The sequence below is a fragment of the Meleagris gallopavo genome, chromosome 5, assembly GCF_000146605.3.
Source record: "Meleagris gallopavo isolate NT-WF06-2002-E0010 breed Aviagen turkey brand Nicholas breeding stock chromosome 5, Turkey_5.1, whole genome shotgun sequence".
NCBI classification, from domain to species: Eukaryota; Metazoa; Chordata; class Aves; order Galliformes; family Phasianidae; genus Meleagris; species Meleagris gallopavo.
This window is the reverse complement of record NC_015015.2, coordinates 26043144-26057449: the sequence shown is the minus strand read 5'-3', so window position 1 is coordinate 26057449 and position 14306 is coordinate 26043144. Positions and strand designations below refer to the sequence as shown.

The following is a 14306-nucleotide window of genomic DNA, read 5'->3' as shown; positions in this document are numbered from 1 at the left end:
AATAAGTGTTTCCTGATATCCAACCTAAACCTCCCCTGGTAGCAACTTGAGGCCATTTCCCCTCATCCTGTCACCAATTAGAGAAGAGACCAGCCCCGCTCTCGCTGTAAGCACCTTTCAGATATTGGAAGCAAGCAATAAGGTCTCCCCTCAGCCTCCTTTTCCCCAGACTAAACAGCCCCAGGTCCTTCAGTCTCTCCTCATAGGGCATATTCTCCAAGCCCTTCACAAGCCTTGTTGCCCTTCTTTGGACCTGCTCCAGCACCTCAGTGTCCTTTCTGTTTTGGGTACTGAGGTACCCAAAACTGAACACAGTACTCAAGGCAAGGCCTCATCGGTGCTGAGTACAGGGGCAGGATGACTTCCTTAGTCCTGCTCACCACACCATTCCTGATACAAGCCAGGATGCCAGTGGCCTTCTTGGCCATCTTGGCCAAGGTCACGTTTATTTTCCAAATCACTCTCCCTGCATCTTACATGAACTGTGTTAGCTTATGTCCTATCTTAGTCCAGTTTTTGTGCTGCCCTGTTCATGTTTATCCTTAGGAAGGAGGGGATGTCTTCTGTTTTGGCATCTACAATTATTAGCAAGTGTTTTATTTTCTACTAAGATAACTTTTGTGCAGATATTTTTTTTGTTGTTTTTGTAGCACAGTAATCAGATGAGCAGTATAAAGCTTGTTAAATACATGTTTATTAAAAGAAGTCTTGCATCTTCTCTTTCTTGTAATTGGCTCAGCTTCTGTCTTCAAAATTTTATCCTTGTGGACAGAATATATTTGTTTTACTTTCTAGAACAATGTTTTTTATAACAGCATTTTGTTTTGTTGTCCTTTTTCTTTTCCAGGAGTTGTTCAGAAAACTACCGTATGCCAGTGATGGAATACAAAGTGAATGAAGGAATGTCATATGAATTCAAATTTCCCTTCAGAAATAATAACAAATGGCAGCGAAATGCAAACAAGGGACAGGGACCTCATGTGGCTCAGGTACCATCCCAAGTTCAAAGTCCAGTGCCATCTAGGATTGGATCAGGGAAAGGAGAAGGGAAAATGCCACCCCCAGAACGAGCAGCCAACATCCCACGAAGCATCTCTAGTGATGGGCGCCCATTGGAGAGCCGGAGGTATGTATCTACTTCACAAATTGCTTTTTATTGCTGTTCAGAATTCTGTCTTGAAAAAAGCACAATAGATTTATCTAAGCATCTAAGGACTGTTGTTTTTTTTTTCTTCTTGTCTTTAATTAGTCAAAAGGCAATATGAATATGAGTGAAACATTAGCCAAAAGGAAATACGTTTGCTTGGCTTGACTAACCAGAAAAAGAAGTGCTACTGGATTGATAGGATATGTTTCACTGCATTGAGTGATATTCTAAAATTCCTATATTTTTGTTTAATGTTTAAGTGAGTGATGTCAGAGTTTTAGATCTAAATTTTCCTGAACCTCTGCATTTTAAAGAAGTGAATTAAAATTCGTAGATTGTTTATAGGCTTGGTGGAATAATCTACAGCTCCTGAGGCAGAAATAGCATTTAACAGTGTTCAGTAAGGAAATACCAACCTGTGCAGAAGGCAGATTTATTGACTGGGACACTTTCAGACTTCTTAGGCTGAAGAATAGATTGTTTTAAGTTTGCATTTCTGTAAAACATGGAATTTTTTGTTTGCTTTTTAAGAAAGAAAGCAATTATTTAGAAAGGTATCAGGCATATCCCATCACATTTTCAAATGAACTGTCATTGTTTTGCTTATCTGTACAAATCTGTTGCATTTCTGCATTTACGAAGAGACTTATTGAGGGAAATAAGCTCATAGCTCATGTTTTGGAGAATTCCTTAAGAAAAAATAAAGTGGAAATGACATGCATAAAGTAGAAAATTTAGAGATGCAATGAAAGAAGATCAAGCATTTTTTCGAATCAAGAAGAGCTGAGGTTAATTGAAAAATAAAAAATCAAAAAATCAAAAGATGGTACAGCCAAGACCAGAAAACTGCCAAGGTGAAATCATTTGAAACTTGTGCTGCATATTAACAAGTGGCAGTAGTTGGTAAAGACTTTATTTTCTTGCTTAATTTTTCATTGAATGGTGTCATACTTCTGCACTTAAACTAATTAGTTTCTGTGTCTCATGCTTCCCTATCCTTGTAGCTTTCTTATAAGCTCAATTGATGTGTGCTTAGAACTTGCATCATCAGAAAATTGGCAACTCTGAAATTATTGGTAATATATGTTATGTGCCTAGATATTGTGTGTGTGTGTACATATATGTATGTATTGTTTTTTAATTTTGCTGGTAAGGTTATTTGTGAGAGAGACTGCAAAAAGCCAGTGAGGCATTGGACTTAGTTCTCTCTCTTATGGTATGTTTGCACCAAGATTAAAATTGCATGGCTTCATGCCATATTTCCCTTAAAGTTGGAGACAAATAGGTGATGAATTTGAAGGAATGGGAGTAGGTCTGTTTTGTTTTGTTTTTGGTGGGGTGTGGTGTTTGTCTTTTTTTCCTGCCTGTCCAGTGCTGTAGAATCTCACTCTGTAATTACGGGAGGCATAGTAATACCTGAGCAAAGTTTCAGGGAGTGGCAGGACATCAGATACAACTGAACTGCTGTTTTCTTTTTTTCCAGAAGCTTCTGATGCTTCATGGCACTAACCAGAGAGTTTTGTCCAGAATCTTTAGTTGTTGCTTCCTTTCCTTGTGTGGAGGAGAGTGAGGCCCTGACTGTACTGAGAGGTGTGGTATTATTAACTGTGCTTTTCTTGCACATAAAAATCCACATGGACAACACAACACCCCTAAAGCATCCAAGATTTATCCACTCACTGGATGCTTCTAGAGGGGAGTTCTGGCCTGACGAATGTTTTGCAAAGGGAAGATTACATTTCCATATATTCTGAATTTGTTTCCAAATACTGAAACTTAAACTTTCCATTTCTTTCGTTTTCAAAGCATGCAGCTGGTTTCTTTGTTTTTTTTTTTTTTTTTTTATAGTTGTAATTTTTTTCATCCTGAAGCATATATTACCAAAGTAGCATTTTGTTGGCTAGGGTTGGTTTTTTTGGGGGGGGGTGTTTGTTTTGTTTTGTTTTTTTGTTCTTGTTTTTTGGAATGCCGAGAAAATACATTTTATCTGTCTGTCTGTTCTAAACATGTTAATCTTGGCTGGATATAACAGCAGCTGCATGAGGTTAATGTGTTGCCAGTTAAAGTGAATAAATATACTGTTATGTCATTTTAAAGGAATATGGAATAGGGAGGGAACAAACCAAACTGTAAGATTACTTAAATAGGATTACTCTATTTGTCATTTTCTGCGCAGCAAAAGCACTGCATTTTGGAAAGCTCAGATATTTCCATTGTTATTGTGTAAAATGTCTGAAATGAATCAAGATGAGATTTTCATAGCCCTCTTACTCCAGCGTAGCCCTTTTTCTGTTCCCATTGGCAGTGATCTCCAGTCATGCTCAGGGTAGGGCTGGCTCATTTTCTTTTCTCAGCAGTCCACTATTGCCTTACTAGTGAGAGTCAAAGCTAAAGTTTTTACCAGCCTAACAGGAAGTAATTTTATTTTTATAAAACATCTTATCATTTTATTGGTTTTAACTTACTTTTGTCAGCCATCTGTAGAAAACCCAGGAGAGAATCAGAGGATTGTTATAGGTCCTTATTATGGCTCATTAGCAAAGCTGTGCAGATTGCCTCTCTTTCCTTACTACCATTAGGGCTTCACTTTCCAAAGGAAAGTGCTGCCTAATTGTCAGTGGGGCTGGAAATTTACCTGTGAGGACCAAAGTCATTAAGCAATTTCAGAAATGAAGTACAGCTGTGGTCTAGATATCACTAGCTGTCATTTCTGTTTCTTCAGTGCCAAACCCCATGTAAGACTGACATGCTGATGTCTGACTGATTTTAATGCTTGGTTTTTTTGAAATTGAAGGTGACATTTGGTGCCTTGTTCCTGCCATTGACAGCACATTGTTTATTGACTGCAGATCTATCAAGTAGAAGCATTGTAGTATTTCTGATTTATCAGGCCTTACACGATGAAAGTGTAACTCTTTTTTAATTACCTGATAGAAATATTTGACTGATGATTGCTTCATACAACTACAGTTTCTAAATACAGATACTTAGTGAAACAAATTTAGATTTTTGCTTGTTATTTTTGCTTCAGCTCATTTATCTATGTTAAGTAAAAGCAGCATTATCAGTCCTGCAAACAGGAGGATTTCAGTTTTGTATCACATAAACTTGCTGGCATCATGAAAGACCTGCTATTGTAGGTGGAAGAGTAACTTACTTGATAATCCCTGATGGACGGCAGGTCAGTGTCTAACCTGTAGAGTTCTTTTTGCCTTTACTGAATTGTCTTCGTGCACGCAACTCATTTGCACAGACTTAAATTCTCACTGTTCCTCATAGTGTCCTGCATACTTGAATGTAGTCATGAGTGATGTGCATGTTTATAGTAGCAGGAAAGATAATTAAAGACTTTATATATCTTAATTTAAATATCTAATTTGACTGTAAATTAAGATTGAAAGATGTCATAATATAGATACAATAAATTTCTTTCACATTAATTAGTCCACATGGGACACTGTGTAGTCTATAGCCCAGAATAAATATCAGATTAAGACATGAAGGAAAGCAGCAACAAACCACATATATGAAGACTACTCCATAAGTAATGCCTCCCACTTTATTATGTTGGCCCTCAATGTCAGAGGTGGATGTTGGCAGTACAGCAGTAGAGGTTGAACCTTCTCACCACTATTCCATTATGTTTTGTTGCTGTGCTGTGATGGCAGCAGAGGGGCAGTCTGACAGAATGGCATCAGGCATGTAAAATGAAGGAAAGGGGTGGAGTTCAGTTTCTCCACATGGAAAAAATGACACCCATTGACATTCAGTTGCTGGGCATTTATGGACACCAACCAGTGGATGTGAGAGCAATGAGGCAGTGGGTGGTGCATTTCAGCAGAGGTAACAGCAACAGTGTGTCACCTCTGCTGACAGAGGTTTTTACAAGTGCAGCATCCAAGATCTTGTTCGTTGCTGGTGAACATGCACAGCTAATGATTGTGAATATGTTGAAAACGTGTTTTGTAGCTGATAACTTGCTCTATCAAGTCGTGTCGTTGTGTTCTTTTGTATCTGTTTTAGTTACCATCAAAATAAACAGGTGACATTATTTGCAGATCAGCGACTTACATATACTTTTAAATATACTAGAGATTGGAGAAGGTGTAATTTTGGATTTACTTATTTTCCCCCCTCTCACTATTTTGAACGCTTCATCAAGATGGCTTCCAGACTTTATTATGAAGAAAAAAAATATGTGAGGAAAGGTTATGAAATAGCGCTCGGTGGTAATCTCTTCTTAATTAACTTATCATAAACTGAAATTAGTCTTAACTAAAACCTGACTCAATAAACATTTGAAAAATGTGAAAACAAGTGAGCATAGCACCGTGGGGGACTTGAGTGTACCTCATAATGTGATTAAGTGCTGCACTGGATGAAAGCTTAAGACTCAGACTTGAAAATACACGAGCGCAGTCAATATTTCAAACCAAATAATGAACTGAATTATGGCATGACTGCAGTCAAACAATGGCCACGAAATTCCACAATAGAGAAATATTGGAACAATATTCATTAAGAGTGGTTTAATTCTAACTGAGAACTATGGAGTGCAGTTTGGCCCTGAAACTTCTTCGTTCTTCAAACAGTACTTGTTCCTAGTTGGTAGCAGTAACTGTGCAATAGTTTATAGGCTAATGCTTGCAGGCAGATTCTAGCTTAAATGATTTCTATGTCATATAAAAAGCCTAATTTACTGTTGATTAGCTTGTATCAGTAGCATTTTTCCTAATACAAACAAGCAAGCCTCCGTGCTCATCTCACTACCCATTGAATGAATGTTGTCTAGCACATGCAGGGTTTAGTGATTTCAAGTTTTCGTAACATCCTTCAAATCAAAATTCAAATTAAAATGTGTTTTCTAGTGACACTAGGACCTAGAACTGGATATAGCAGTGAAAAAGCAGAAGTTTGTTATAATTATTATATCTTCAGCCAAACTCACATTCCAAAAATTTCTGAGAAGTACCACATTGTCTGTGATCAAGAGCTGGTCTCTTGTTTGACAGTGGCCATTAGCAGGGACCAGGGAAAAGCATAAGAAATATTCTTGAGCTATTGGCATAACTGTAAATCAGGATGACTTCGTACCAGATCCAGCCGTCTCCTGGTTATCCGTAGTTTAAGAACTTCGAGAGTTGGGTGCATCCATACTGTAATTTAACAGCTGTGTGTGGTATCTGGATGCCTTTGCAGTTTACAGTTCTCCTATCCATACTTTTGTTGTGAGGAAAGATGAATAATCTTTCGTTTGCTTAACCTCGTGTAATTCACATTTGGGCAGACAACAGGCAGAAATGATTTAAAAAAACAAACAAACAAAAACATCTGAAGCCTGTTCAGTTTATCTTTGTACAGAACCTATTCTGTACCTCCAGTCACTTTCTTGCCTCCCTTCATATCTTTCCTTGTAGTACTACATCTTTTCTGAAATGTGATAATCAAATTGTAGAAAAATATTCATGAAGGTACGTAGTGTGGTGTGAGAAGGTACAATATGATGGCATAATTGTATTTTCTGTTTTATCTATTCCTTTCCAGACCTTCTGAAGTTCTTTCCTCTTTTTTTTTTCTCTTTCTAAACAATTTGTTTTCCTTTTTAACCTGAGAGCAGGCAGTCAGTGTTTTCAGAGAAATGTTGCGTGCTTCAGTACGATTAGGACTGTAAAATCAAGTTCTTGGAAAGTAATTGTGCCAGAATTAAGATTTGCTGTGCGATTTTATTCAAGCTCTTTATGTAACTGTACTTTTTGATACTTTCCTTGATTAAATTACAAGATTCTTTTTTAACAGAGAACATCTGCCTCATTCACTTCACACAGTTGAAGTGAAATTGAAGTGAAGCTCATTAAAGAACAACTATTTAATATTTTTCCTCTTCATTACTCCATTCTTTATTTACTGGATGGTATTCAAATCCCACTGTAAAGATGCAATTATTAATTCCCCTCTAAGCATTACAGTGGTGCCCATTACTATAGTTCCTGAATGCTTCACACGTATTAATTAAACTGAATTTTCAAAACTCTTGTTTGAAAATAGATTTCTTTGGACCTCTTCAGATTAAGAACAAAGGTAGAGAGAGAAAGTATGTTCTAATCATTTCTTATATTCTATTTTGAGCATCTCAAATTTGGAATTGCGCCCAGCATTGTTAATATTTTATGTATTCAAATTACAGCTTCAAATTAAAGCTTCAGCTGCTTTGGTAAATTCTCGGCACAGAAGTAAATCAGGCCTCAGAATCAAATAAGGCCTTTGGGAAACTTGCAATTAGTGACAATGAATGAAAAATTGTCTTTAACGAATACACCAGTGATCATATGGAATGCTGTAGCAAGTGTAAAATGAGAATTCAGTTTGTTAAGTCAGCATGGAAGTGCCTCTAATATAATGCCAGCCTTTCCCTTCTGTCAGCCTGCACTTCCTGCATGGCTGAGCTGTGCAGTTCTTGTGGAAGTTGTTCAAGGACAAAATAACACCGTACGACTGAGAGGGGACCAGGGTATGATCTTATAATAAAAGAGTGACTTAGGACACAGACACAAAGCGTGCTAGACTAACATTTTTTCCTGTGATGTTTATGTTACGTACATATGCAAGCTGAAGACTTGAGAAAATTACAGCAAATTAAATTAAGAGCAAGATGGATGCTTTCAATGTCTTTGTCATATTAAACATATATATGCCCATCCAACTCATTGTTTCCACAAAAGATGATTTTCTTCCCGTACACAGCAATACTCAACCAGTCCTTTCAGGATGAAGTAGGTCTCTTAGAGCTAAATCATGCATGGTACAATCCCAGTTCAATTGACTGTAATGTAATTGTATCTTTTTAATGCAGTGGACGCTTGGCCTACTTTTAAATTCAGTTATGGATCTCATGCACTTAACCATTTTGGAATTTCTTCTCAAATTTGTCTTTTAAAATAGATAATGGCCACTTTTAGTTTGCTTTAATTATATATAAAAAACAAGCATAGAATGTCTTAACTGCAGGGCCATATTGCTAACAATGCCCTTTTTGTCTTGGGAAGTGATTTTCATCAATGGATTTCAAATCAGCTTAAAAAGTCGATTTGAGCAGATTTACTTTCATGTTCTTCTGTCTTATTTGCTTGTTACATGTAAAAGGAAAGTCTTTCCCTATTGATGTTCTTCAGCAGTGCTTAGAGTTTACCAGTAAAATGTATTTCCATTTTAAGTAAATAGGATGTCCTTCCTAATTGGCTGTTCCTTAGTGCTGCTCAGATCACATTTATAACAATTTTGTTTGCCCTTGAGGTCTTTCAACTTTGTAAATGAGTTATAACTCGTGACACAATTCTGAAATCCTGACATTCCTTCTGAACATTGCTGTTGCTTCTGAGTAAGGCACAGGGGGAAAAGAAAAGACACAGCTGAGTCTGAAGTAAAAATGTAATCATTTTTTTCAATAGAAAAAAAATAATTTCACAGAAATTATTGAAGGGTTTCCTTGCTGTTGATATTAAATTAAATGTATATGCTTATATAGACTTGTGAATACTATTGAAGGACATGTTTTTGTTGGCCAGACTGGTTTGTTTTTTTTCTTTATAAAAGCGCCTCTGGGAAAATGGATGCACTGCTCCCCAAATTTTCAACTTTTGAGCTGTTTACTTTACAATCAAATAATTTCAGAAATATTGCTTGATAAATGTGAAATAAAGTAAATTCCTTTTGGTAGACTAGAAGGTAATTAATTGTTTGTACTTGTGATGATCAGGAGTTGTCATTCATTTCTTGTCTGGGAAAGAGTTACTGTTACTGATTTGTACTTGATGAAATTGCAGTCAGGAAGCTGGGTTCTTGACTGTCCTATTGCTTTTTCTCCCTTTTTAAGATTTAGTTTGCTGTTTGTTTGTTTTTTTTAAATGTATTTCAGTATGCATATACTGAAATGTACACACAAACACATAAGCTGCTGGTGTGTCTTTTTAATTTATTTTCAGAAAAGTTTTTGAATTTTAAAAGTACTTATAGTGAGTGTGAGTGAGAGTCTGTCACTTGTTTACAAATACAGATTAAGTGGGTAGACTAAGATCTTGTGAATCTCTGGGCCCAGCTGGTGTACTGAAACAGTCGGCTGTGTGTTTCTTTAGAGTTAATAAGCAGTTTTTAAGCAGTTTCTAATGTGTAGGTTGCAGGGTTTTTTTCTGAGTTAGAATGAGGAAAGATTTATATTCACAGTAAAATTTATTGTTCATGGATGGCGTAATTCAGTCATCTTAGCTTGCTGCAGAAGTGCTAAATGACTTCAGTCACCGTTGAGTGGAACAAAAAACTTAATGGCAGCACTAAATTCATTTGGGGCTTGGGAAACAAAATGCACAAAGCAGAATATGATCTAGAAAAGACTTCAACTGCAGAACAGGATGTACAAGTAAATAGTTATAAGCGTGTAGCTTCCAGCCCAAATGCATTTTAGCCAATTCATTTGCTGCATTGTTTTTCCAACAGAAGACTTGATAGAACTCAGGTCTGTACTTTCAGTGACCTCTAATATTTTATATGAGAACACTAAGCTGGGGAGAATTTAAATATATTCATAAATAATATTACATTTTTAGACCTTTAACTTGAATGCGGACAAGCGGCATAGGTGTGTAAGCTTGATACTCTGAGTTTGCATAGACAACTTTAAATTCCAGGCAAGAGTTTGTTCTGAAAAGTAGAAATAGATCGCTCTGTTTGGTATTTGGGAGAGGAATATCATGCTTCATTATTCCTTACAATCAATCTGCAAAAGCAACTCAAGACTTTAGAAAATGTGATGCTTTCCTAGTGTGTGCTGAGATTTCTTCCCCTCACGCACTTGCCCTCTCTTCATTTGCTCCTCTACACCCATGTTTTGTTAGCTGATTTTCCTCAGTGTCCACAAGGAATAGATTTACAGTGACTCTTTCTACTGTCTCCCTGATGTCCATCATGCTTTGCATTATGCTACTGCTGTTTGAATTGCTGATGTGACCGATTCCTCTGCTCTGAACAGGTTGTCTCCTGGTTCTGATGTCTACGTGACGGTTTCGTCCATTGCATTAGCACGGTCGCAGCAGTGTCGCAATTCTCCAAGCAACTTATCAACCTCAAGTGAGACAGGCTCTGCTGGGAGCACATACAGACAAAAATCTATGCCAGAGGGGTAGGCACTAGACTTCTTTCATATTCTTTTTTAGGCAGTCTTTTGTCTCCGTTCCATTTGTTGTAATGTATGTTAAACTGAGGGAGTGCTTACACAAGCTCCTGCCAAATGTTCTTTAAATACATTAAAGGATGTTTGTACTCAAATATAATTGTCACGCCTGCTGGAAGTCACATTTTAAAATTCCTTGCTTCCGCCTTTTTCCTTCGTGCCCTAACCTCTCTCTGTCATCCCAATCCACAACAGAGCTCAGGTTGAAAGCTCATAAAGGGACGTATATATCTCTCTAAAAATCTAAATTAAAGGTACTGCGAATTATTTCCTTTCACAGATTTAGATTCTAAAATAAAGTAAATAATAGGTTTGGGGATTTGCAGTCTATGCTAATAGTTGAAGCAATATAGTGGTGACTCCAAATGTGTAGGCGCAAAGGTGCTGAATAATACATAGCTAGATTTTTTTCTATGTATTCATAGCTGCCTTATTTTAGGGCACTCTCATCCAACTTTCCAGAATTCTCCAAACTCTGAAGTGATCCAGTGTCAGTGTAAGGAGCAATTTGCAGAGGAAGAAATTATATCTGTATCATTTTCAGAGAACACTGAAATAAGCAATAAATCAAGCTTCTCTGAGTAGGGAAAAAAAATAATTGGTAATAAGAGAGCAATCTACCATATTTCAAATTATTTCCTGTTGAGAAAAGAAAGGGCAAAAGTGCTGATAGTTCACACTGTAAAGCTTTCCTGTGAAATCTTGAGTACACTGCTTGTCATTGTGTGTAATTAATTCTATTTTGCATCTTTTATAAAGTAGAATATCTTTATATGTATTTTTAAAAAAATCACATAATTACCAAGATTAAATATCATTTCTTGGAACTGCTTAGTACAAGCTACTGTTCTTTTTATTTATTTCTTTAAACACAAGCAACAATCTTTTGGCTGTTTAAGTGTCTAGGAAGGAACAATATTCATTATCAGCCCATGGAGTGCTTTTCAGGGCATGTATTTGAACGAGCGTTGCTCATTGTTTCAGAGCACTGAAGATTTGTCCTCCAAGTATTCTCCTTCTAGCCTGGCTTTAGTTTTTCAGAGGAAGCTATCTCTTCCCTGTTGCACGTGTTCATGACGGCCTTTATCTGTGAGACTGTTACTGTTCAGGCCATTATTTAAGTTCATGCTAAGGTCCTGCTGACATTAGGAGATTTGCCCCAAACCCATTGATCTTTATTTTAAGCAAATGTGCAGAACTCTGTAGCTCAGAAGAGCACTTTAACTTTTTATCTATGCTGCATACTTCTGTCTCATTCATGCCAGCAGCAATTGTGTTGTCTTCAATTCTGAAGAGCAGCTTGTACTCTCAGTATGTTGTCTGCTCTTTCCACCTGCATCATTTGCTTTGAGAAGAATTGTTGCTGCCATACGTCCATAGACCATCACAACCATAACTGCTTGAGTGGGAAGGGATTTTCACACGCTGTGTTTTCATTTTGAATTGGCCTCATAGCACACCAGCACTGTTCCTCAGTCCTTTTCCTTCTTTCAGGAACTGTACACATATGTTCACTGCAGCATCTTCGAGCATTTTGCAAGTTCAGCAAGGAGATGCATCCTGGAAACCTTGCATACACAATTTATTTTTCAAGTTTTAATTTAGTCCAAGTGAACAACAGTTTAATGGAATAATGAAAGAAGTATTTAATGAATGAACTTTGTTACTTAAAAAAAAAAAATCATTTATAAAATTCCAGTGATGTGACTTGTCAATTCTGTCCTTAAAGGAATGCACTTTGCATCTCATACTGTCCTTGTACACACAAATTATGTTTACTCAAGACTTCCCAGATGTTATCTACCAGGCTAAAGAGAAAGCACAAAAAATATCATTAAGAATGAAATTTTCCCATGCTTCCCAAAGGAGCATTTGTCACATTGCTGAGAAATTCATTGCAGTTCCTTGTGCAACTTCTCTTGAAATGTGTATGAGACTGAATTCCAGGCAGCCCTGTAGAGGTGTCTGCTATACCAGATAGAGCTGGTCAGAGAGTAACCCATATATATTGTTAACTAGGGGAGAGATAGTAGCATTCAATTGTTGAGGTGTCAGAGTAAATACTTGGCTGAAGAGGTATCATGGCCTGAAGGTATTCTTCCTGATGTGAAGCTCCATGTGCCAATCCTTGTGACTTCCTAGTGCAGAAAATCTCATCTACAGAATCTGTGTGTATGTTTCTTTCTCAATGCATGATATGACTGATTTTGAATAGTTTGTGAAACTTAAAATGACTGAAAATGTGGGTGTAAATCCAACCTTTGTCAGACATGAGAGCAGTAATTGCTGCCTCTTCTACATTATTGTCCGTATCCTGACTTACATCCCTATGTAAACAGAAACTTCAATGCTTTAAAGAATATCCAAATGGGTCTTGATGTATGTATGTTTTTTTCATATACTCATCCTGAGCTTACCTGAAGGTATGTACACATCATAAATGATAGCAAATGTAATGAAAATACTGAAATAATGAGTTTCTTCTAAAGACTGTATATTAAAAGTGTGTATTTTAGCCATTTTCCCATTCATTTAGTCTAGCTTGATTTCTGCTTAGTATTCAGATTCCTCGCTACATACTGATGGGCTATCTATTTAATCAGGATAGTATACAGCACCACCTGCACTTCTGATACCCACTTTTAAACAGCTCACTTCATGTCATTGCATTTTTATTTATTCATTTATTAACGTGTCTTGCTTTTCAAGTAGTAGAGCAGTAGTTTTAATGAAATAAAGTTAGCAATGTGATATTTTTCTTTATGATGTGCAGCTATTTTTAGAGATAAAGTATACCACATGAAAAAATAATTCTTCATATATACAAATGTATAGGCTTTAGGTAAGAGAACCACATATGGAAAGTAAAATATGGATGCAGTGCAACTTGGTCAAACTAAGATTTCTTGGATTTGGGGCTTTTTCTTTAATATACCGATGTCTGGTTACTTCATAATGAAAACACACTGCCCACAAAATGCTTTACAAGTCTTAGAAGCTTGAAAAGTACCTGAGATCAGTGTTTAAAGTATACCAGCTTTTAAAGTGTTATCTTTAAGGCTCTTTATGCATTTATTGAACTGGCATTGAATTCATCATATTTAATTTAGGTATTTGATTGACTGAACTTCTAGCTATAGTGCATGTGGAACTTGGATGGATAGGGAAAAGCTTTACCCACATAATGCAATTTCAGTTTAAAGTGTTTGTATTCACAGAGCAGGTGTCCAGATGTTTCTTTTTTTTTTTTTTTTTCAACAAATCATATACTGGCTATGCCAGGAGAGATGAAAAAAGGGCTAATGTTTGGCTAAAAAAAATGGAAGACCCAAGTTCAAACTTTGACATTTTGGAGCTATGCTGGCTGTACATACATATTCCAGCAGCTTATCTTTAAAGATAGGAGTGTGCTTATGTTGTTCTGAATTACATAGTCTTTCTCTGATGGGTTCTATTGAGTTTGTGAGTTGGAGAACTTTCAAATGGGATCACAACACTGACTTAGTTCTGATGATTTGGCAGATGTCATTTTTGTATTAGAGGTCATGCAGGCAGTCTGTGGCTACTAGTCTAAGTAGAAATCAATTTGGGATGTTTTTTTTTCTGTTACTATGTTAAGCACTGACAGGTAGAGATGATACTTGATATACAGAATATATTGGTTGGAATTCTTTTGGGTGTTATACTCTGCATGTAGTTTGGATTGTTTTTTCTTCCTCCAGAGTATGTATAATTTTTTTTTTTTAAAGAGAAAAACATTATTCTTGAAGAATTCTTAAGGATTGACCTGGTAATTCAGAACCCAACTATGCAATACAAAATTATAGTTCTAATTCTTACAGGTGTTGCATATTTGTTCAAAAATGCATCTGACTAACAGGATTTTCAAGTCTCATCAGACCCACTTTTATTTTGCTCTGCATGCTTTCTTTCACAGCA

At 36.5% G+C, this 14306-nt stretch overlaps 1 protein-coding gene across 3 annotated transcripts in view; it reads left to right on the top strand.

Annotated features, from left to right (window-relative positions):
• SIPA1L1 (signal induced proliferation associated 1 like 1) overlaps positions 1-14306 on the top strand; it is a 152899-nt gene that overhangs the window by 112884 nt on the left and 25709 nt on the right. For all 3 annotated transcript variants that reach the window (XM_019615609.2, XM_010711501.3, XM_010711500.3), the window contains 2 exons: positions 848-1126; positions 10167-10316. In XM_019615609.2, the coding sequence (XP_019471154.1) occupies positions 848-1126; positions 10167-10316 (429 nt within the window). The remainder of the gene's footprint in view (positions 1-847; positions 1127-10166; positions 10317-14306) is intronic.